We start from the raw sequence: 25,000 nt of genomic DNA, 5'->3' as shown, positions 1-25,000 counted from the left end.
CATCACAACGAAGATTGGTATTTTTTTGTCAACGAAGCGACGGGTCTTATATTCTAATAGAAATAATAATTGAAGCTCATTGCTGAAGAGGTGTTCTAATTTGACTTTGTAGTTATTTGTGTGATGAGTATTTGGCGGATGTTCTGCGGGTTATTTAATCCGATGTGGCTTCTCCAGACAACCCAGATTGGCTCGTTTGCAGGCACGTTGAAGACATTGATGTTTAGCCCGTCGTGTGTGTGTGTGTGTGTGTGTGTGTGTGTGTGTGTGTGTGTGTGTGTGTGTGTGTGTGTGTGTGTGTGTGTGTGTGTGTGTGTGTGTGTGTGTGTGTGTGTGTGTGTGTGTGTGTCCATCCAGGGCATAACTTTTACCATTTTAGGTTTCATCAATTTTGAACAAACCCTTATTGAGAGAATATGGAGAGGACTAATTAATATATGGGTCAAAATGGCAAATTCACAGTAGGTACATATCGGCCTTTTTCGCCCGTCCGCCTCTGCGCAGCATGAGACGGCCAGGTTTTGTAATGGCTTCCGTGTTTCTGTATTTACCACGAGCAAATACAAACTGTCGCTTTGCTGTTGGTGATATTAAAGGTGAGGGGAGAAAGAGGGGAGAGGAGGGAGTTGAAGCTTGGTGGAATTGAGAAAAGGCGGAGGGGTGGGAGGTGGGGAGAGTGACGCGTCACCAAATATTGCGAAACACTGTGTGAGGGATGGGTGCGAGGAAGGGTGTGTGCGAGAGACAGACAGAGGTGTGGGAGGAGAGTGCTGCATTTGATTGGGTGGGGGGAGCAATGAGGGGACAGACACAGACAGACAGAGAGAGAGAGGGGGGGGGGAGAGAAAAGTGAGGTTGAGGAGGGTCGGGTTAGCAAAGACAATATATTTTGCCTAATGACCACACACACACACACAAACACACACACACACACACACACACTTATTAGTATAGATTTGAGCTTCAGTGTGTCTGTCCAAGCCATTACTGTTTTTTGTTTGTTTGTTTTGTTACCATTTCGGCTTTTCTCATCAAATTTTCAACAAACCCTTATGCGATTTTGGAGAAGACTAATTCATACATCTTATATATTATTTCCAAGCTTGTGGTTTCGTGTCGCCAGGCCCGTAGCCAGGGCTCAGTATTAAGGGGGGCATATGAACTGGATGGGGGGGGGAACAATTATATTTAATATTTTTGATAACCCGGTATACTATTGTATTCATGCAGCATTGACACATCTATACTGAGGTTGCAGTCGCATACGAACCAAATTGATCTCAGCTAGATTTAATATGTTCCGATGTTTTTTGGCCTAAAATTATTCAAATGCAGGAGAGCTGCAACAAGCTGGCACATTCACAATGCAAATATTCAATGATTAGACAATTGGCACCAATTCAGGTGCACTTATACAAGGTGTTGTGAAGAATTGGCATTAGAAAATTAATATACCAGAGATACATTGACTAAACGGGGGAGGTTCGCACCAGAATCAGTGCACTTTGAAATAAGATACAGGAGGCTATGACCTGCGATCATCACGTTAAACTATCAACAGCAAATACAACCAGCCTGAAGATACCACAAGGTCCGCATTCAAAGCAGTCAATTACACAGAGGTAAGGTTATGCACAAAGCACTAGATATGGGATATGCAAAGCACCAAACACAACATTTAACTTAAACATCAGAAGTACAAAGCAGCTGACCACGTCAGGTGCTGACCACAACCACACTGCAACCACAACCACACACGCATCACCAGCAGTCACACACACAATCTGAACTCGTATAGTTTTTATACCACTGTACTCGCTGTCAGAAGAGCTGCAAGCGACGTGTCTCGGTGTGGAATCTTGTGAGGACCTTCTCCTTCCATTCATTCAGGCATTTACGTGTGAGGTCTCTCTCGAAGGCCAGCCGTACCAGTTGTGCCTTGCGTGCATGGCGCATGGACCGTCGATGGTCAGTGAAGACATTCCTCAATGTTGAGAATGACTTTTCACACATGGCAGTGGACGCACCAAATGTTAGTCCAACTCTCATAGCAGTCACTACACTTGGCATGGCTTCAGCGTTTTGTGGTATGTTGAGAGGAGTTTTTGTGTTGTCCATCTCTCATTTGGCTGTTTTTCTGTCTGTGAGTGAATAAACTGCTTTGCAACCACACACTGTTTCACTGATGGTTGACTTTGTTAATGTCATGTTGTGCTGGAGCAAGTGGGGATCCAAAAACGTGCCATTTTCAGGATTCAAGGCAGCGAGTGAACGGGCGAGTTGCGTGTTGCGCTCACTGAAGCGCTGAGCGATCTTGCCAAGCACAGTGTCAATTGCGCTGTAAAAAAACCCTCTGCAGTTCCGTCTTGTCATTGTCGTTGTTTTGTCCTGTAGTTTCCAAAACTACAAACTGTTCCAAGTTCTTATGCATTGTGCGTCTCCGTTTTGGTGGTGCAGGTGTAGAAGTGTGAGCATTGTTGGCCTTGTTCCACAGATCAGTGAACGCATGCTCAGAGCGGAGTTTCTTCACGCACTCTGTAGCACTCGCCACCAGTTCCAACCCCGTTAGCAAGTCCATGTCCTCTGCCTGCAAGAGTCTGTTAGGGCCATCTAACAACATCAGCAGTTTTTGTACAAAGATAGCAATGAACATGAAGGCAGGGCCAGAGACTTCCCGCAAAAGCCCAATCGCCTCCATCCTCATCTCTGCACCGTAGGCGCGCTCTGCATCAATCTCCGACAGTAAGGATGTGATATCCTTAAAAGATCCTATGATCACAGACACGGTGGCTAAATGTCCCGTCCACCTTTGATCAAGAAGTCGTTTTAACCGCTCACCTTTATACTGTGCAGCAACAGTGGGCTTTCTGAAGAATTTGTACAGGCAACAACAAACCTCGAGGAAATCAGTGACAGCTTTCTCTGCTGCCAGTGCGTGGATAACTACCAGATGGAGTTGGTGATTTAAGCAGTGCACATAGGGGATTTCTCTTTCCAATATCTCTTGCAACAACTTTTGCACCCCACCGTGCTTCCCAGCCATTACCGAAGCCCCGTCGTACACCTGACTTAATATTTTTGACGTGTCAAGTCCTGTTTTTGTCAGCTCTGCAATTATTAGGTCTGTCAATGTTTTTGCATCTCCAGCGTCGGCTGTAGCTATTGTGAGTAGACGCTCTGTTGCTTCATTTGATTCCGATACAAAGTGAATGATGATTGATATGTTCTTACATTCAGTGGGGTCCCTCGTCCCATCCACCTTGATGGTAAACCACGATGTGCCAACTTCTTCCACGATGGCATCCGTCACAACATTACTCAATGTGCAGATCAGTTCATTCTGCATTTATGGACTAGTATAGCTTGCGTTTCGTGGGATATGCTTTATTATTTCGGCGAGCTCGGTGTCTTTTTTGAGTGTGTAGTTTAAAAGCGAGAGGAAGAGCCCACTGTGCCCGTCTGACATATCCTCAAAATTATCAAGGCTCCCTCTAAAAGGTATCTGATTTTAGGCGAGAAATCCCACAACATCTATAAGAGCAGACACATAGTACCGGTTTCTATTTAGCTGGTCAGCATTAAGGAGTGTGGAAATCTCCTCACCATAATCGATGCGCCTCTCATTCTCCTTCCACCTCAAAACACAAGTTAAATGTTCCTTTGAAGTTGCGTGTTTGTGAAACCCCCTGCCTTTCTCAATGGCATGTTTCCAATTCCGGTAGCCTCGCACTGTGAAAGTAGAGTCCACTGGGCCGCGTGCGGTGGTAAACTTCCTACATGGATAGCAGAATGCTGCATCTGTCTGCACACTGTATTCCAGCCATTCATTAGTCTGATACCACGAGGACACAAACGAGCGACTCTTGTTCTGCAACAGATGGCCAGGGTACCGCTGTAGAACAACTCGATTCGGTCTCTCACTTCCAAGATGATTGGGAAGCGGCTTGACAGACACACCCGATCCCGAGGCCACCGCGTGGCAACTCGGCTGCCTGCGCTGGGGCTCCAGCCGCAGGGCTGACGTTGCTGGCTTGGCCAGGTTGGCCAGCTTCTGTCGGTATGATTGTCTTTTCCTCCTCCTCCTCCAACTCCTCCCACAACATGTCTTTCATCATCTTTATTTTCGTCGGTTGCATTTTTTCCTTTTCTGAGCCATTTTCGTATATCCATCATCCACGTCTTTTTCTCCTGCTGCAAGCTCGTGCTCTGTGATTCGTCCCTCGTGAATCGCGTCACTAATCTCGCGACTCGCGAGATTTCACGGTTGACGGTTATATTTATTAAATGATGCATTCATCAAAAACAGGTTTTATCTGCATAATTTCAAATGTAAGCACAATTGCAAACACATATTTTTAATTTTTATTATAAAATTACTTTTGTAAGATGGAGGGTTGACGGGTTGTGAAGGTCACGTGGTGCACGTGCACTTCATATTTAATAATGTAAATTTATGTCTTTTCCTTAATCATATTATCATATTATGACTATATTACATTTAGACCTAACTTACAACCAATCAGGTAACCTGCTCAATAGGGTCTCCATATCGAATACGCTGATTGGCTATTCTTTAAAACTAAATGATCCATGATATATATATATATATATATATATATATATATATATATATATATATATATATATATATATATATATATATATATATATATATATATATATATATATATATATATATATTGTTGCGGATTTCGCGCCCGCCGGCGTGCTGACGGCCACGTAACTCGAATCGCGGCACGTCGCCCACCGGACGGACAATCCAGTCGTGACCCTCTCGGACTAACGCCGGGAACCAGTCACGGGTGGACCTTTCGGTCTCACCGCGATCGAGCCAATCAGCCCCCGCGTGGGATAGGGTTGCTCGCCAAATTCGACCTACCTAAGTACCCACGCGGAGGGTAGACCGGGCGATCGCACCTCGCCGCAGGTCGACTTCGGACACGGGCCACTTAAGCGACCCGTTCCGTACTATCAGAATAACCGAGCGGTGTTATCGTCGACCTCGACGGTTCGATTAATTCTCGGGCGTATTCAGCCCACTACCAACCCTTTACGTGAAGCAAGATGAGGATTCAATGAAGGAAATGACGAAGCGAAGCGGGAAACAGTTCGACACAAAGCACATTTATTCGCGACACACGGGAAGCACACAAATTCAATTCCACCAAAAGCACACAAAAAAAAGAAAACACAATTCCATTTACACAAAAAGCAAATATAAAAGTGAAAACACAGTGCAGAGCTAATACCTACTACCGAGCACACGGCAACACTTATACAATTCTACTTCACAGACGGCGCCGACAACACATACCCAAAACCAAGGAAAAGAAATACCCCCAAGAATGAGCGGGCCTGAGGCCGAGACCGGGTCGCGCCTACCCGTCTGGTGATGAGACGCGGGGCGGCGATGGCGCCTCACTCCGCGGGCCTCGCGGACAGTGCCTGGCAGGGGGTGGGAAAAGGGGCCCCCTTGGTCGCACTATCTCAGCGCGGGGGGGAAACAGGAGGGGGTTGTTGATGCTCGGGGTATAGAGGATCTTTATTATGTGCGACGAGCGTCTCCACCTCGGCCAGGACGCGCTGCCGGCCTCCCTCGGGCGTGCAGCTCCTGGCACCGACGCGAGCACCCCCCTCGTCTGCCTTCGCCGCTGCCGCCTCTCCGCCTCTGGACTCTCCACCCTGGACTCTTCTTTGGGCTCTCCTCGTTCGACTCTCTTCAGCTTCTCCAGCTACTGCAGGCTTCGGGCTCCAGACTTCCACACTCGTTGGTCTCTCTTCTCCTTTTCTGACTGACGAACACCGTCCTTTTATCCCCCCGTAGCTTCGCCTTTGACCCCCTCCCTTTGACCTTTCACCTCGCTCCCCATTGGCCCGAGAAAAAGTGGGCGTGAAGGCTTTTTGATCCACAAATTTGCATATATCGATCGTTCTGGAGGCGGGGCCAAATCGCCCCTCGCTCACCGATTGGACGGCAAAAAGTGGGCGTGTGTCGTTTTTGATCCGTTTTTGAAGCACAAAATCCGTGATTTTGTACACGCTGTTCAACGTGCGCCCTGCACGAGTCCAACACCGGTACCCACAGCGGGGCAAGAACGGTGGCGATGCTACGGTTGCGAGGTGTGACGTGAAGGTCGTGGCGGTTGTGGTGAAGCGGTGGTTGTGGTTGTTGGTTGATGTTGTGGTTGTGGTGGTAATCATGGCGGTTGGTCCAAAATAAAGATAGTAAAAGAAAAACGGCTATCCTGAAGAGTCGCAGCTCGCATAAATGACATGTATTCCCACTAGACAACGGGTTTGGGCCTAACTACACATGCACTTACCGAGATACCTCACCTAAGGGACCTGAATGGTGGTTTGCGAATTTGGTAACCACAACAATATATATATATATATAGATATATATATATATATATATATATATATATATATATATATATAGATATATATATATATATAACCACCCACAACATTGACATTCGACACGAGGTCTTGGCTGCTGGCGTTGGTGCTTGCGTTTTTATCTTGTGGTCTTGGACTGTATTGTCTTGCCAATTGCTTTTGGGGATGCGCTGGGAAGCGCACACTTATTAACCTCCGCCATCTTCGAAGATGGATGGAGGTTACTGTTTTCACCCCTTTCTGTTTGTTTGTTTGTTTGTTATCTTGCCAAAACGAAGTTTTTGCAAGATATGTTAGTCAGCTTGTATGTTTTTTTTTGTTTGTTTCTTTGTCTGTAATCACGTATAAAAAATTCTGCAGAGCACAGTTATCATCGGAAATGTTTGTAACTTCGCATATCAGAGGCCTATAGAGGTCCCTTTCAATGCACAAAATTTTGAAGGTCAAGGTCAAAGGTCAAGGCCACTTTGGCGCAAATCAGGGGAGTCAACGAAACCCTTATTTTTTGAGTAATTTTGATCGGATCGTCTTCAAACTTCATGGGAAAATAGTTCATGGTCTGGCGCTCAGCTGATTAATTTTTGGTGGCGATTGGCCTTGACCTTCATGTTTTTTTTTGTTTTTTTTGGTCTGTAATCACGTATAAATCACTCTGCAGAGCACAGTTATCATTGGAAATTTTTGTAACTTTGCATATCAGAGGCCAATAGAGGTCCCTTTCAGCGCATAAAATTTTGAAGGTCAAGGTCAAAGGTCAAAGGTCAAGGTCACTTTGTCGCAAATCAGGGGAGTCGACAAAACCCTTATTTTTTTAGTAATTTTGATCGGATCGTCTTCAAACTTCATGGGAATATAGTTCATGGTCTGGCGCTCAGCTGATTAATTTTTGGTGGCGATTGGCCTTGACCTTCATGGTTAGCGCCTCAGGTCAAACATATTTGACCCCAAGGTCAAATTTTCAAGTTTTAGGAACCATATTGTGTAGTACCTCAAATTGAACACCTCGATGAGTGCTTTCTAGATATGTCAAGCTTGAGACATTATGACGTCATTTGGTGACGTTATGAGGCAAAAGCATATTTTTCATGGTTACTCTGTAGAACGATTCTCATCGGAATCTCTCGTAGGTAGATATTCCTCAAGGAGTCGCTCCTGGTGGATAGCAGCTCTGTTCACCTCAGTGTGACCTTAAAGAAGTCACACGTGGTCACCTTTTGGCAAGATACGGTTCACCCTGCGGGTGACATTGGTTTATTTGTTTGTTTGTTTGTTTGTGAACAGTATTACGGAAAAACTCCTCGACGGATTTTGCCGAAACTTGGTGGGGGGTTAGGTATGGTCCAAGGATCATGCCATTAAATTTTGGACTTGGTCCAAAGTCCAATATGGCCGCTATGGCGGCCATTTTGAAAAAATATTTGAATTTTTGTTTTAGCATTTCTACATGTTTTAAGTGATTTCCAACCCAAAAAAAAAATAAATTTGTTAGAGAAATTTTTTTTTTTTTTGCATTTCTACATGTTTTCAGTGATTTCCAACCCCCCTCCCCAATTTTTTTACCCCCCCCCCCCAAAAATTGTTAGAAATTTTTTTTTTGCATTTCTACATGTATTAAGTGATTTCCAACCCCCCAAAAATTGTTACCCCTCCCCCCAAAAATAGAGAAAAAAATCTTTTTTTGCATTTCTTCATGTTTTAAGTGATTTTCCAAACCTCCCCCCCAAAAAATTGTTCGAGAAAAATGTTTTTTTTCTGCATTTCTACATATTTTAAGTGATTTCCAACTCCCCCCAAAAAAAATTGTTTGAGAAAAAAAATATTTTTTTTTTTGCATTTTTACATGTTTTAAGTGATTTCCAACCCCCCAAAAAAAATTGTTACCCCCCAAAAAAGGAAAAAACTTATTTTTTTTGCATTTCTACATGTTTTAAGTGATTTCCAACCCCTCCCCCCCAAAAAAAAATTTTAGAGAAAAAATTTTTTTGCAACTTTTTTTTTCAACAAAATTTCGAATTTTTTTTGCATTTGTTTTTTGCATTTTTACATGTTTTAAGTGATTTCAACCCCCCCCCCCCCCCCCCCCGCCCAAAAAAAAATGTTGGAGAAAAGAACTATAACTCTCAGCACTGTTGACATCATATTTAATGAATAAGATAAAAGGTTCACTTGAGCGACCCAGCAGTGTTGGCGGCGGAGGTTTTGCACTCTCCCGAGTGCTCCCCCTCTAGTCTCTTGACTGTTATTCAAAGAAGGATATTATTAAAGAACAGTTAATCCAAGAAGGCCTTATTATTCACCATGTTGAACATCTGGAATAAGGGTTTTAGTTCACACAGGTGAACTCTTAAACAGCAAGTTCACAGTGGGCGCTCATCCTTAAACACTAAGTTGTTCACAGGGTGTAACAGGGCATAAATGGGTGGCGTACAAGTGGGGGGGGCACCAGATGCGCCATGGGGGGCATTGCTCCCAAATGCCCCCCCCCCCAGCGACGGGCCTGCGTGTCGCGCTATCTTAGACTTTGTTCTGCGCTCGAGTAACGTGATGTTCGGCTTACATTATCTCAAAGACCATATATGAGGTGCATGGTACAAAAAAAGTAAATAAAATGGTTCTGAAACAGTGAAATCGTATTCCACTTACTGCATTAAAGTAAAATTACTACTGATACTCTGCATCAGTTCCTTTCTCAAACACACCCACCCAACATGTCGCGTAGAGCGCGGGTTATGCTAGTTTTACATTATTATTTTTTATTTTTAGCTGTCGTTTTCATCAAGTTTAGTTTCAGTACATTGCATTGTTGAGATTCTTTCTGGTTCTCAAGTTGTTTTGTAGTTGCTACGAGGTCGTGCAAAACTTGTAACTATGTGCGTAGATTTATATGTGCACTTTGCTTTTACACTTCCGCTCAAGTGTGTCGAGCTTTTCAGTTTGAAGTATATTCTTATTGACTGCAACTTCAAAACATGTGCTTTGTAATTCAAAAGTTGTTATAAAGTTATCTGTGGAAAAACAATGGAGCAGAAGAAACGTGAATGGTGAAAAATCATGAAAAAAAACAAGTGTCCTCCTAAAATCAAGAATTGCAGGCTGGAGATCATGTGTTAAACCCTGCTGCTGTATTCCTGCAAAGTTTGTTTACCTTAAGGCCCGGTCACACCTTGACGTTTTAGCCAACGTATGCCGATTTTTGATTTTTTTTTTCTAAAACGCTGGCACACGTTGAATACGTTATGGGTAAGTTTTGATAACATTGAGAGCACGTTGAAAAACACTGCCATACGTCGTTGTACGTTGGCTTTAAACGTTGTACTTTTCGGTTGTCCTCAAATTTTTTCATGCTTTAAATTTCACGACGTATGCCGGCGTATGACTCGCACGTTCCGCTACGCTGGCCACAAGTTGTATGCACGGTCTGCGATCGTTGACAGACGTCAACACATGCTTCTTGTAAGTTAATCATAAGTTGAGACACGTCGAGGTAATGTTTAGCGTACCTGAAACTTATTTCTAACCTATGATTAACGTGTTGTTGGCACGTTACGCGATCGTTGCCACACATCGACAGACGTTACTTTTAAGTTACTCATAGGCTGAAAGACGTCGGTATAATGGATCGTCCTTGCGTCAGCGTCCACGGCCACGGCCAGGACACTTATTTGCAGCATTCTTCAAACTTTTCTTCGGCATGACGAGGATGTTCACACTTCGATGTATAGCTTGGCTATGATTCCAATTGTCCATCGGCAGCGTCTATTTAAAATAGTCGAGTTTGAGCGTTTTAACACGTTCAGAAGAAACGCTTCAAATTTCCAAACCCCAGCGTCAAAAAACAAAGGCGAGTGACAGCAATTTAAATCGTTCATTGTAAACAATGAAAATAGCTGAGTGGTACCGTTTAAAAGTCATTGAGTGTAAAAAAAATCCAATTGTTGAGCGCAAGCGTCTACTTTCAATAGTGGAGATGCAGCCATTTAAATCGTTGAGTGGCAGACTATGAACCGACCCGTGGACACGCGGACGCAAGGAGGATCCATCATAACCCACACCCTCCCCCTCACACTCACCTACTACTGCCAACATGAACAAACTAATACTAATACTGATACTGATACTGTTACTGCTGACATGGACATCGACTCAAAAAGGACTCGAAAACAGTGTTGGGTTCCCCTTTTATGAGCAGCATTTTTATATACCAATTCCCAAAACCGCTGGGAACACGTCTTTATTTGGCAGTTGTAACCTAGAAACACGTTCATTTTTTTTTTTTTGTCGACCGGAAGACGTCATTGGAATACGTCTACATACGTCGATGTGTGTTGGGACTACGTAAAGAATTGGTTCAAAGCACGTCAAACATAAGTTAGAAATAAGTTTCGCGTAAAAAAGACATTACCGCGACGTGTTTCGACTTATGAGTTGTTTATAAGTAGCCTTTGTGGACGTGTGTAAGCGTCCACATATCGTGTGTACAACCTATCCCCATCGCATGCGGAACGTGTGTCATACGCCGAGTACGTCGTAAAATTTTGAACATGTTTAAAATTTCTTGACGTACTCTACTTACTACGACGTATGATAGCATGCTTTAGCGTTCTACTCACGTATACCAAACTTACTCATGCCGTATTTGACGTGCCCCAACGTTTTAGACACATTTTTCTTAGGTCGGCATACGCTGGCAAGATTGCCAAGGTGTGACCGCGATGTTGACTCTTCCATTTCTACGGCAGTTATGATTCGAATCGTTGTGCGTCAGCCTTTTAATAGGCTACGTCACGACATCGTCGGCGATGCGTGCAACGCGCTCTGCCGAAGTTAGACTATCGTTGGGCATCAGTTGTGTAGGCCGACAACAGGTTCAGCATTCGTTGGTATAAGTTATCTATAACACAACGAAACGTTCTGTGTCCATTACTAATATGTTATGCATACGACCAACTCGTTATGAATACGTCCGAATCTTATAAAAAAAAACATTAAAAGTTCAACGTCAGCCAGCGTTTTACGTACTTTTTAATACGTTGCCATCGCTGGCTAAAACGTCAAGGTGTGACCTGGCCTTTAGCAATTGCTGCATGAGAATAAGCCAGGAGGATGGCTTTGACTTGGAGGTATGTGCACTTCTGAAAGTCAAGATAGACTACATCCACTGCACTTTCCTCATCCATCCAATCAGAAACGACTTCGTAGAACTCCAATAAATTTGTTAAACATGATCTCAATTTGGTAAATCCATGCTGACTCCCCTTCATTTGCATTTATTCAAATGTTTCCCTCTCCATTCCTTAATTAACATCTCCAACACCTTTCTCACACTGAAATAAAGCTAATAGGTCGATAGGTTCCAGAGAATAATTATGGAACTTTCTTGTACAATGGTGTTACATTTGCTGTTCTCAATCCTCCCGTACCCGTCCTGACTCCAACAAGCTGTTAAATATATCCGCTAATAACACACTTATCTGCTCTGCTACCTTCCGCAACACTCTTGGATGCATATTATCCTGCCCTGGAGCTTTATCATCTCTTCATTTTTCTAGCTGCTTCTTCACTTCATCTACTCCGACTTGGATCTCTGCCAAAAGCCATTGCTCAGCCCAGAGATAGATACCCTCCACTATTTGAAGTTCCCCTGACTGTTCCCGTGTAAATGTGGAAGCAAAAAAAACGTATTTAATAAACCTGCCATCTCACCCTCATCATCCACCAATTCTCCTGTATTCTTCCTCAATGGGTCCTCACTACCCTTAAATCTTTCCTTACCCCTTATATGCTCAAAGAATGAATGTCTTGTTATGTTTAATAATATTCTTGGCTATGTCCTTTTCATATTCCCTCTGGCCTGCGCGTTATTTTTTTTTCATTTTTCTCTTTCTTCCTATACTGATGAGAGTCGAACTCTTTTTTTTTTGTCTTGAATAAATTCCTCTGTACCTCCCTGCTCAACTACCCTAGTCTCTTTCTACCTGTATCTTTACACCTCACTGGAATATACCTACTCTGCACATGACACATTTGCTCCTTGAAGGTTGCCAATTCCTCTGATACAGACCACCCACTCATTAACTTTACCAAATTTAATGCTGCAAAGTCACTTCTCGTATCCTCAAAGTTTGCCCTCCGAAAATCCAACAGCTTTGCACCACTATCCCAAACTTCACATCTCAACAATAGAGTTACGCTCACTACACTGTAGTCATTTGTCCCTGGATGTTATCCCACCACCACCTTCTGCGCCATGTTGGGATTTGTCCTCAAAAAGAATTCGAACACTGCCTTCCCCTTCGTGAGCTTTTCTACAAACTGATTTAAAAAGCAATCTTGGACAAGGGATAGTAAGATCATCATCTGCTCTGCCTTCCTCCTGTTCCTAGAACCCTAATGTTGAGAGTATGATTGTCTCATGCATTGTTTATTTTGTAATGTTCATTTTGTGGTGGCCATGGTGATGTTGGCTTAACGGTTAACGTGACTGCCTTAAGATCTTAGGGTCTTGAGTTTGAGCTCTTGTCGTGCCGTTACATCATACCAGGTGGGTTGACTCCGTCAGTCATCTTTCTGAAGTTGGCAAAATGAGTACCAGCCTACTGGGAATGGACACTGCATCAGCGGCACAGCCATGTTCCCGGCAATGATGCAACCAGCATCCATAGGCTGCGTACGAAGTAATTCATTAACTTGTTGATTTACACAAAAAAAAAACTTGGCATGTCTTAGAGCATAATGAGTATCTCGTTTGTAGAACTTTTTGAATGCCACACATGGCTTAAAAGCTCTCTTCTGAAGAAAAGTGGTGTTAAAGTTTATTTTGACAGATGGTTATTGTATCAAAGAGGATAGTTGGGTATAAGTGGGATATCAAAGGTATAGATGATTGGACGTTGTACTCTGGAGAGAGGGGGTGGGTCGGGAGGAAAAACTATTACTGGCATTCCATATAATTAAAAGTTCTACCTGTTGTACTATGTTGAGTTGTTAAAGGTTGAGGGAGCAAAAAGTTGTTTCTTGAATTGCCATTGCTGATTCTGGTATATTTGCACATGATCATGTGGCACAGGCTCTTGGTCTGGACATCAGTGATGAACAGCTGGAGGAAATGGAGAAGAACTTGGAAAACATAGACTTTGAGTTGGCATCACAGGAGGAGAAACGACGAAGGCATGATGTCATGGCCCACGTGCATTGCTTTGCCATATGTTGTCCGAAAGCGGCACCTATCATCCACCTTGGGGCTACGTCCTGCTATGTGGGGGATAACACAGTGAGTTTAATAATGAGTACTTTTCTTTTTCCTTATTTTTCTTTTCTATTTTTGCTTTTTCTTGCTCATCGAGTGTGTACATTTTCTGCTGTTTTGGGTTTGGAACATCCTGTAGCTTCTGTACAGTGAGTGAGGGAATTTCAAAAGTTTCATGCTTTGTGCTAAATTACAGTATTTGTCAGAATTGATGATTATATAGTCTACTGGAAACACCCGCTCTGTATTGGAATGGCAATGGCAAGGGGAGGGAGAGAGGGGGGGTTTCTTTTGTATTGTACAATTTCCAGGAGTTTGATTGATTTTTTTTTTCGCAATAGCGTCAAGTTTTCAAGTTATTCTGTCCAGTGGTGCAGGAGTGCATTAGCCGGTATGATGATTCACCAAATTCTTATGATAATTCCAAACTTTAACATAAAAGTATAATCCGATGTTTGAAGTGGCCATCTTAACTTAGTAGAACGTTCCCATGTACACCCAGAGTAAAACCACAACTTTTCAACTTATTTCATCCAGCAGTTTAGAAGTGCGTAAAATACAGAGCACGTATGTAAATTGGCCAAGTAGGTTTTCATACAGATGCTATTATACTCTTATAAACCGTTGGGACTTGTAATAAACTCTCCTACCGGGAGAGTTCATTACAACTACATGATATAGATACATTTATATAGAGCATGTGCATCTTCATCCCCTCCTAAATCCCCGGGAATGTTAAAAATAAAAGTATAACCCCTAAAACCTTCCCAGGCACACCACAAGTACAACCACCACATTTCATCTCATTCCATCCAGCAGTTTAGGAGTGCATACAAATCAAAAACACACAAGCCAATATATATATATATATATATATATATATATATATATATATATATATATATATATATATATATATATATATATATATATATACATATTACGTTCAGGAGTACCCGACATTGCCCGGTGACATTCTAACCCTGTTGACATTTTGAAGAAATCCATTTGTTTTTTTTTGTTCTAGTTTTTTTTTTTGTGGGTGCCTAAAACACTTCTCTACACCCACGAAGGAAGTGGGTCGGGAATCATTTAATATTCCCTTTCACATAGCTACAAAGACTTAGGCATGATGGAGTGATTAAAAAAGAACATCAAACTTTTTCTTTCAAATTTTTCAAAAAAAGTTTTTTGCCAAAAGCACTTCCCAGCATTCACTAATGAACCCCTGAAAGCCTGACGAAGATCCGTTCAGCCATCTCTCAGAAAAATGGTGACGCACACAGAGACAGACAAACAGCTAGTTTGGGTGTAATTTGTCGCAGGGCATTAATTGCTTACACAAACAAAAAGCAATGAATTGCATTGCTGGTCGTAGTCATTGCAGTTAAATGCCATGTATACATCTTGGTTGAGGCTTATGGAAAACCTAGATGCCAGAGGGATAGAGAGGCCAACCCACATATAATAGAGCAGAGAAGAACAGGTGCACAAGGAACACAGATGAATAGGGCTGGCAGGGTGTCTTAAAGGTACGAAGCTCTCTAGCCTGGGTTTGAATCCCAACCTGGTTATAAACTGTCGTCCCAACCTGGTTATAAACATTCATAGGCAGGATGATTCATCTATGTGCGTTCCGTCCTGCAGATCAACGTTAAGCGGGCGTCCCGTCTGCCAGCATTAATTGGTGGATGTTCTCGACCCCACCGTGTCCTTTGTGAAGAGTCGGCGAGATATCGCCGGCATCATGGCCAAATTCTATGTTCCTGCCCCAACTACTGCTGGGAAGGTAATGGCAAACCACAAAGTATAACCCTTGCTTCAGAGGCACTGACACTCTGTGAAGAGTATGGTACATACCGTACATCAGAGAGAGGGTGAGAGAGTGAGGAGCGGAGGCAATTAATCTGGATCCAGACCTGAACCAAAATCAAATCGGCTTGTCCTTGTCACCTAACCAACTCATCCACCTAGTTTTGACATAACTCATCCACAACGTTTTGAGACATCATGCTACATATCTTTTTTTTTGGCCACATCACTTAATGGTGAAGAATTACTTTAAAAATTTAAAAATAACTTATCCGGATTCAGATCCTCACCATAATTGAATCAATTCTTCCTTGTCACATACCCAACCTCTCCACCAAACTTCTTCCGAATCTGTGCACAACTTTTTGAAATATCCTGTTCACAGACAGACAGGGGAGAAAACCTAACCTACACCCACCTTCAGTGGCCGAGGTAAAGATTGCAGATTGAGATTTAGGGGAAAGATTTGTTTGAATAGAAAAGATCGTATTTGGACGTGGAAGACTACATGAGATCACAGTTGACCAACACTTTAAAGGACTGAAGGGAAGGGCAACATCGAGTGGATTCATGGAGCAGACTTTACAGATTGAAGAAAAAAGGAGATTAATAAATAGGAGCAGGTGGATTATATTTGGGAAGGATGGCGCAGTTGCTTGGTGAACACCTATGACCTTGCAGGGCTGAAGAGGCAGAGGAGGGGAAGACCACATTTGAGTTGGTCTAAGACAACAAGGCCATAAGCTACCGGTAGTCATTGGTGGGAGAAAATTATAATTTAATTCCACAGCAGTATTTCAGTTTCTTGTTGAAAGATGTGAAGCACGCACAGGGCCTTGGATTCCATTGTCTTCGTGCATGCCAGTTGAGATGCAGCAGCACCAAACTCACAGTGAGGGGCTCCAGGGTATTGCAGGTGAATGTCTTGTACACCATTATGAACGGATACCTTTCAAGGAAGGACCCATCTGCAAACATTTACAAGGTGTTCCGCAGCCCTGGCAGCCAGTTCGGAGGTGTGATTGGTCCATGACAGTTCATGGCATATTGCACAGCCATGGAGCTCCAATAACTCCAGTTCTGCCAAAGGTTGATAACATCTAGGAGGGTTGAAGGGTTTGTAATGTCATATTTGTTTTGCATTAGAGATGTAATGTGAACATTTTCATTGTTTATTCCCCTATTTGGTTAATTCTTAAAATATATACTGTATTTTCCAGAGGATGGCCCCTACATTTAAAACTGTCATCTTTTTTTTTGTTGTTGTTGTCTCACTTTTTCATGGGATTTGTCACATAAATTAGCACCTGTAGTATCAGTGATATTTGCTTTGTTGTAAGGCACATAAAGGGAGTAACAAACCCAAAGACAATATCTGATGGGTTGCTTAATTAAAAATTTGTTTTCTTTATTTATTTGTTTCTTCTTGATTACCATTGTGGTCTTATGACTGTCATTCAATTTAAATCCTATCATAAATGTCTGGTATTTTGGCATCAATCGGCACAAACATTTATACATCATGAAATGACAATGTGATCATATTGGAGCTCAGGTCAAGATTTCCATGTGGCATGTCAATATGCTTGATCTCGAAGCATATATACAGTATGTTCAAGATTTCCAGATTGATTTTGATAGGCCTATACTCAAATGTTCAAAGTGTTTGGAAGAAATCGCTCTGTAACACTCAACCACTGGCCTACCTGTGAGCATGCAGATTTGTTGTTCCTTGCAACTGTTCTATTCCTGATAAACTTGCACACTGTACTACTGGCCCCTAAACATAATTTTGAGGTACAAGAGGTGGGGTGGGATAACATCCAAAGGAGTGCTCATTGAGAGAATGAAACTGCCCATGTCCAAGGTTTTCACTGCATTAAACTGATCTGGCCTTGCAGCTAAAGAACACACAAACATAGGCATTAAAAAAAAAAAAATTACATTTTGTGTTTGCTTTTCCTCAAGTGTTTGATGAGGAAGTACATCTCATTCGGTTTTGGAGATGTGATTGGTCCATGAGCATATGCACCAATCTTGGTTGCTAGACGGCCTAGATATGTGCTGATTGAGAGAGATTAAACCACGTAAGATTTGCCGACAATAATGTTTTGAATTTCAACATCGCTGAAGAACTGAAAATCATGATGGAAGATCTAAATTTGGAGAGTCAGACGAACGGAATAAAAATGAATATCGTGAGGACAAATTATGTTCAACCGCAAGTTAGCAACAAATTCAAAGTGATCACTGCAGAACTGAGGAAACCAGTGATTGCATTAAAGGCCCTGTCACACCGTGACGTTTTAGCCAGCGTATGCCGACGTATGAAAAATTTGGCGAATACGCTGGCACACGTCGAATACGTTATGGGTAAGTTTTGTATATGTTAAGAGCACGCTGACATACGTCGTAGTACGCCGAACTCGTCGACAAATTTTAAGCATGCTCAAAATTTTTCGACGTGCTCGGTGTATGACTCACACGTTCCGCATACGCTGGCCATAAGTTGTAGGCACGTTATGTGATCATCAACACACGTTACTTGTAAGTTACTCATAAGTCGAAATACGTCGAGGTAATGTCTAGCTTACCCGAAACTTATTTCTAACCTATGAGTAACGTGCTTTGAACCTATGTGTAACGTATCTCAAACGCATATTGACGTATGTAGACGTATTTGACTTCTTCCGGACGACCACAGAACTTACTGAACGTGTTTCTAACTTACAGCTACCGTATAATGGCGTATTGGTAGCGTTTCGGGGAATTGGTATATAAAAATGGGGTTCACACAGGAGGAACCCGTCAGTGTTTCAGACTCCATGGTGAGTAGATGTACATGGTAGTAGTATCAGTAATCGTAGTAGGTGAGCATGTCAGTAGTAGTAGTAGTAGGTCCATGTCAGTAGTAGTAGGTGAGCATGATGGGGAGGGTGTGGGTGATGATGGATCCTCCTTGCGTCCGCGTCCACGGCCACGGCCAGGAGACTTCTTTGAAGTTTTCTTTGGCATGACAGTGATGTTGACACTTCAATGTCTAGTGTGGTTATGATTTGAATCGTCAAGCGGCAGCCTTTTAATAGGCTACGCCACGTGATCCTCGGCGATACGCTGCCGTGCGCTATGCATAAGTTAGACTATCGTTGGGCATAAGTTGTGAACACCGACAACACGCGAAGCATTCTTTGGTATAAGTTATCTATAAGTTATCGAAACGTTCTGTGTACGTTACTAATACGTTATGCATACATCCAACACGTTGTTATACGCCCAAAACTGAAAAAAACAACAGTAGTTCAGCGTGCGCCAGCGTTTTACATACATTTTGATACGTTGCCATACGCTGGCTAAATCATCAAGGTGTGACAGGGCCTTTACTTAGGCCAGTTCATAAAAATAAGATTGCACGTCCTGAAACTCACCTGGATCAGGAGCAACCAGTCACTCAAAGCCCCCACAGACTTCCTTGGACCCTTATTTAATTTAATGTTTTTTAATGCCGTGAACAAACTTTGGTACATCATGAGTGTTGAAGGTTGTGGTCAAGTTTCATTGAAATTGTGTGTGTGTGTGTGTGTGTGTGTAGTTTCGGAGAAGAGAGCAAATACCTATTTTCGGGAGTCAAACGCCCCCTCCACCCCTCAGAGCTCCCATGAGTGCAGATTTTGATGCGGTCAATACACCTTCGTGAGGTATCAGATGTGAAGCTTGTGGCTAAGTTTCATCAAAATTGTGTGTTTGGTTCAAGCGATAATGACTGAAGAAATGGGGCAAAGCTCCTGGGATCTATGGCATCCATGCTGAACTTCTCATGGCTGGTGGAAATGCTGAACTTGTGTCATTGCATGCAGTTCTGTGCTCTGCCTGGAACACAGGCATCATCCCAACTGACTGGAATAGGAGCCTTACTCCTCTGTGAAGGGAAGGGTGATCACCAGGACTACAATAACTTCTGAAGAGTGACGCTGCTCTCAGTGCCGGGCAAGGTCTTTGCTCGGATAATTCTTGAGAGGGTTTACCACCATCGACTTGGGCATCAGCACCCAGAGCAGTCAGGCTTTACACCAAAGAGGTCAATGGTTGAAAGTATCCTTGCCCTTTGGGTCTTCAACGAAAGCAGACGAGAGTTTCTGCAGGGGCTGCTTGCAGCCGATGTTGATCTCTGCAAATCGTTTCATTCCGTGAATCGGGATGCCCTCTATAGAGGATTCTTGTTCTTCGTGGGGTGCCACCAAAACTGCCAAATCTGATGTCTGAACTATACTCTGGTACTGAGTGTTGTGAGATGTGATACCATCTCCGACTTATTTCCAGTTGTTACTGGAGTTTGTCAGGGGTCTGTTCTGGCCCCCACACTTTTCAGCACTTGTGTGGACTGGATTATTGGGAGGATGTTGGAGAGATCAAGCTGCGGTGCATCGTTTGGGAATGTTAAGATCTTTGACCTTGATTTCACAGTTGATGCAGTCATCTTTGCTGAGACTGCATATCCTTTTGGGGCTCGATGTGCTGATTGAGGAGTCGGAGCTGCTGGGATTATGGGTTTCCTGGGTCAAAACTAAGATCCAGGCTTTCAATAACATCTTGGATGCTGCCATCTTGCCTGTACCTGCTTTTGGTGAGGATTTTGAGGTCACAGAGAGATTCATTTACCTTGGCAGTGATATTCATGTCTCTGCTGGCTGTGAGCCAGAGGTCAATAGGCATCTGGGTCAGACCTGGGGAGTCATGGATTTACTGGACCATGGGTTGTGGCGCTGTCCGTACCTGTGCAGGAGGACGATAGTCCGAGTCTTCAGGTCCTTGGTGCTTCCAGTCTTACTCTTTGGATGTGAGATTTGTACTCTAACCAGGGATCTGAGGCAGAGACTTAATTCCTTTGACACCAGGTCTCTTCGGAGAATCCTTGGCTTTCACTGGTCAGACTTTTTGTGCAACGAATGGTTGCTGAAAGAGACTCAAATGAGATTTGTTACCTGCATAGTCCATGAGCATCAGCTATGGCTGTATGGACATGTGGCTCGTTTTCGTGGCAATGATGCTGCTCACCAGATTCTTTCAGCAAGGGATCCTCATGAGTGGAGGAGGCCAATGGGCGGACCACGTGCCTCGTGGTTGCAGCAGCTTAATCGGCACCTCATGGTGATGGGGACGGGCCAGGCATCTGCCTGGGGGATGGCCAGATGTAGGCCCCTGGAGTACCGGTGAAAAGTGGACGCAGCGACGCGCTGCTCCGGCGCATGCTCCCATACATTGCCTGACCTGACCTGAAGGTCATGTGATCTTTCGCTGAAAGTAGCAGATTTTCGTTACCAACATAACTTGTGAACCACTGAATGGATTTTGACCAAGTTTGGCATCACTGTGGACTGTAAGAAAAAAGATGAACTGATTAACTGATCTCTCTCTCTCTCTCGACCTCTCTCGACCTCTCTCGACCTCTCTCGACCTCTCTCGACCTCTCTCGACCTCTCTCGACCTCTCTCGACCTCTCTCGACCTCTCTCGACCTCTCTCTCGACCTCTCTCTCGACCTCTCTCTCTCTCGACCTCTCTCTCTCTCGACCTCTCTCTCTCTCTCGACCTCTCTCTCTCTCTCTCTCTCTCTCTCTCGACCTCTCTCTCTCTCTCGACCTCTCTCTCTCTCTCGACCTCTCTCTCTCTCTCGACCTCTCTCTCTCTCTCGACCTCTCTCTCTCTCTCGACCTCTCTCTCTCTCTCGACCTCTCTCTCTCTCTCGACCTCTCTCTCTCTCGACCTCTCTCTCTCTCTCGACCTCTCTCTCTCTCTCGACCTCTCTCTCTCTCTCGACCTCTCTCTCTCTCTCGACCTCTCTCTCTCTCTCGACCTCTCTCTCTCTCTCGACCTCTCTCTCTCTCTCGACCTCTCTCTCTCTCTCGACCTCTCTCTCTCTCTCGACCTCTCTCTCTCTCGACCTCTCTCTCTCTCGACCTCTCTCTCTCTCGACCTCTCTCTCTCTCTCGGCCTCTCTCTCTCTCTCTCTCGGCCTCTCTCTCTCTCTCTCTCGACCTCTCTCTCTCTCTCTCGACCTCTCTCTCTCTCTCTCGACCTCTCTCTCTCTCTCTCGACCTCTCTCTCTCTCTCTCGACCTCTCTCTCTCTCTCTCGACCTCTCTCTCTCTCTCTCGACCTCTCTCTCTCTCTCTCGACCTCTCTCTCTCTCTCGACCTCTCTCTCTCTCTCTCGACCTCTCTCTCTCCAGATCTCTCTCTCTCTCTCTCTCGACCTCTCTCTCTCTCTCTCTCTCGACCTCTCTCTCTCTCTCCAGATCTCTCTCTCGACCTCTCTCTCTCTCTCCAGATCTCTCTCTCGACCTCTCTCTCTCTCTCCAGATCTCTCGACCTCTCTCTCTCTCCAGATCTCTCGACCTCTCTCTCTCTCTCTCTCGACCTCTCTCGACCTCTCTCTCTCTCTCTCGACCTCTCTCTCTCTCTCTCTCGACCTCTCTCTCTCTCTCTCTCGACCTCTCTCCAGATCTCTCTCGACCTCTCTCTCTCTCGACCTCTCTCCAGATCTCTCTCGACCTCTCTCTCTCTCGACCTCTCTCCAGATCTCTCTCGACCTCTCTCTCTCTCGACCTCTCTCTCTCGATCTCGACCTCTCTCTCTCGATCTCGACCTCTCTCTCTCGATCTCGACCTCTCTCTCTCGATCTCGACCTCTCTCTCTCGATCTCGACCTCTCTCTCTCGATCTCGACCTCTCTCTCTCGATCTCGACCTCTCTCTCTCGATCTCGACCTCTCTCTCTCGATCTCGACCTCTCTCTCTCGATCTCGACCTCTCTCTCGATCTCGACCTCTCTCTCTCGATCTCGACCTCTCTCTCTCGATCTCGACCTCTCTCTCTCGATCTCGACCTCTCTCTCTCGATCTCGACCTCTCTCTCTCGATCTCGACCTCTCTCTCTCTCTCGACCTCTCTCTCTCTCTCGACCTCTCTCTCTCTCTCGACCTCTCTCTCTCGACCTCTCTCTCTCGACCTCTCTCTCTCTCTCTCTCTCTCTCTCTCTCGACCTCTCTCTCTCTCGACCTCTCTCTCTCTCTCTCTCGACCTCTCTCTCTCTCTCTTGACCTCTCTCTCTCTCTCGACCTCTCTCTCTCTCTCGACCTCTCTCTCTCTCTCGACCTCTCTCTCTCTCTCGACCTCTCTCTCTCTCGTCCTCTCTCTCTCTCTCGCCCTCTCTCTCTCTCTCGACCTCTCTCTCTCTCGACCTCTCTCTCTCTCTCTCTCTCTCTCGACCTCTCTCTCTCTCTCTCTCTCGACCTCTCTCTCTCTCTCTCTCTCGACCTCTCTCTCTCTCTCTCTCGACCTCTCTCTCTCTCTCTCTCGACCTCTCTCTCTCTCTCTCTCTCGACCTCTCTCTCTCTCTCTCTCTCTCGACCTCTCTCTCTCTCTCTCTCGACCTCTCTCTCTCTCTCTCTCGACCTCTCTCTCTCTCTCTCTCGACCTCTCTCTCTCTCTCTCTCGACCTCTCTCTCTCTCTCTCTCTCGACCTCTCTCTCTCTCTCTCTCGGCCTCTCTCTCTCTCTCTCTCGACCTCTCTCTCTCTCTCTCTCGACCTCTCTCTCTCTCTCTCTCGACCTCTCTCTCGACCTCTCGACCTCTCTTTCGACCTCTCTCTCTCTCTCTCTCTCTCTCTCTCTCTCTCTCTCGACCTCTCTCTCCCTCTCTCGACCTCTCCCTCTCTCGACCTCTCTCTCTCTCTCTCTCGTCCCCTCTCTCTCTCTCTCGACCTCTCTCGCGACCTCTCTCTCTCTCTCTCGACCTCTCTCTCCAGATCTCTCTCTCGACCTCTCTCTCCAGATCTCTCTCTCGACCTCTCTCTCCAGATCTCTCTCTCGACCTCTCTCTCTCTCGACCTCTCTCTCTCTCCAGATCTCTCGTCCTCTCTCTCTCTCTCTCTCTCTCTCTCGACCTCTCTCTCTCTCTCTCGACCTCTCTCTCTCTCTCTCGACCTCTCTCTCTCTCTCGACCTCTCTCTCTCTCTCTCTCGACCTCTCTCTCTCTCTCGACCTCTCTCTCTCTCTCTCTCCACCTCTCTCTCTCTCTCTCTCTCGACCTCTCTCTCTCTCGACCTCTCTCTCTCTCTCGACCTCTCTCTCTCTCTCGACCTCTCTCTCTCTCTCTCGACCTCTCTCTCTCTCTCGACCTCTCTCTCTCGATCTCGACCTCTCTCTCTCGATCTCGACCTCTCTCTCTCGATCTCGACCTCTCTCTCTCGATCTCGACCTCTCTCTCGATCTCGACCTCTCTCTCGATCTCGACCTCTCTCTCTCGATCTCGATCTCGACCTCTCTCTCTCGATCTCGACCTCTCTCTCTCGATCTCGACCTCTCTCTCTCGATCTCGACCTCTCTCTCTCGATCTCGACCTCTCTCTCGATCTCGACCTCTCTCTCGATCTCGACCTCTCTCTCTCGATCTCGATCTCGACCTCTCTCTCGATCTCGACCTCTCTCTCTCGATCTCGACCTCTCTCTCTCGATCTCGACCTCTCTCTCTCGATCTCGACCTCTCTCTCTCTCTCGACCTCTCTCTCTCTCTCGACCTCTCTCTCTCTCTCGACCTCTCTCTCTCTCTCGACCTCTCTCTCTCTCTCTCGCCCTCTCTCTCTCTCTCGACCTCTCTCTCTCTCTCGACCTCTCTCTCTCTCTCGACCTCTCTCTCTCTCTCTCGACCTCTCTCTCTCTCTCGACCTCTCTCTCTCTCTCGACCTCTCTCTCTCTCTCGACCTCTCTCTCTCTCGACCTCTCTCTCTCTCGACCTCTCTCTCTCTCGACCTCTCTCTCGATCTCGACCTCTCTCTCGATCTCGACCTCTCTCTCGATCTCGACCTCTCTCTCGATCTCGACCTCTCTCTCGATCTCGACCTCTCTCTCGATCTCGACCTCTCTCTCGATCTCGACCTCTCTCTCGATCTCGACCTCTCTCTCGATCTCGACCTCTCTCTCGATCTCGACCTCTCTCTCGATCTCGACCTCTCTCTCGATCTCGACCTCTCTCTCGATCTCGACCTCTCTCTCGATCTCGACCTCTCTCTCGATCTCGACCTCTCTCTCGATCTCGACCTCTCTCTCGATCTCGACCTCTCTCTCGATCTCGATCTCGATCTCGACCTCGATCTCGACCTCTCTCTCTCGATCTCGACCTCTCTCTCTCGATCTCGACCTCTCTCTCTCGATCTCGACCTCTCTCTCTCGATCTCGATCTCGACCTCGATCTCGACCTCTCTCTCTCGATCTCGACCTCTCTCTCTCGATCTCGACCTCTCTCTCTCGATCTCGACCTCTCTCTCTCGATCTCGACCTCTCTCTCTCGATCTCGACCTCTCTCTCTCGATCTCGACCTCTCTCTCTCGATCTCGACCTCTCTCTCTCGATCTCGACCTCTCTCTCTCGATCTCGACCTCTCTCTCTCGATCTCGACCTCTCTCTCTCGATCTCGACCTCTCTCTCTCGATCTCGCCCTCTCTCTCTCTCTCTCTCTCGACCTCTCTCTC

The 25,000-nt window shown here is 45.2% G+C and overlaps 1 protein-coding gene across 4 annotated transcripts in view; it reads left to right on the top strand.

The window, feature by feature from the left end:
• The window catches only part of ADSL (adenylosuccinate lyase), a 95,247-nt gene that overhangs the window by 46,099 nt on the left and 24,148 nt on the right, over positions 1-25,000 (top strand). For 2 of the 4 annotated variants that reach the window (XM_085887101.1, XM_085887100.1), the window contains exons 1-2: positions 1-17; positions 13,490-13,693. The exon at positions 1-17 is cut by the window's left edge and continues 91 nt beyond it. In XM_085887101.1, the coding sequence (XP_085743227.1) occupies positions 13,529-13,693 (165 nt within the window). In that variant the 5' untranslated portion in view covers positions 1-17; positions 13,490-13,528. The remainder of the gene's footprint in view (positions 18-13,489; positions 13,694-25,000) is intronic. The other 2 variants (XM_085887103.1, XM_085887102.1) reach the window with 1 other exon arrangement.

Source organism: Eptatretus burgeri, chromosome 1, assembly GCF_056783735.1.
Source record: "Eptatretus burgeri isolate ZD-2024b chromosome 1, Ebu_testis_v1, whole genome shotgun sequence".
In the NCBI taxonomy this organism is placed as follows: Eukaryota; Metazoa; Chordata; class Myxini; order Myxiniformes; family Myxinidae; genus Eptatretus; species Eptatretus burgeri.
The sequence above is the reverse complement of the archived record's forward strand: the minus strand, read 5'-3'. Positions and strand labels throughout refer to the sequence as shown.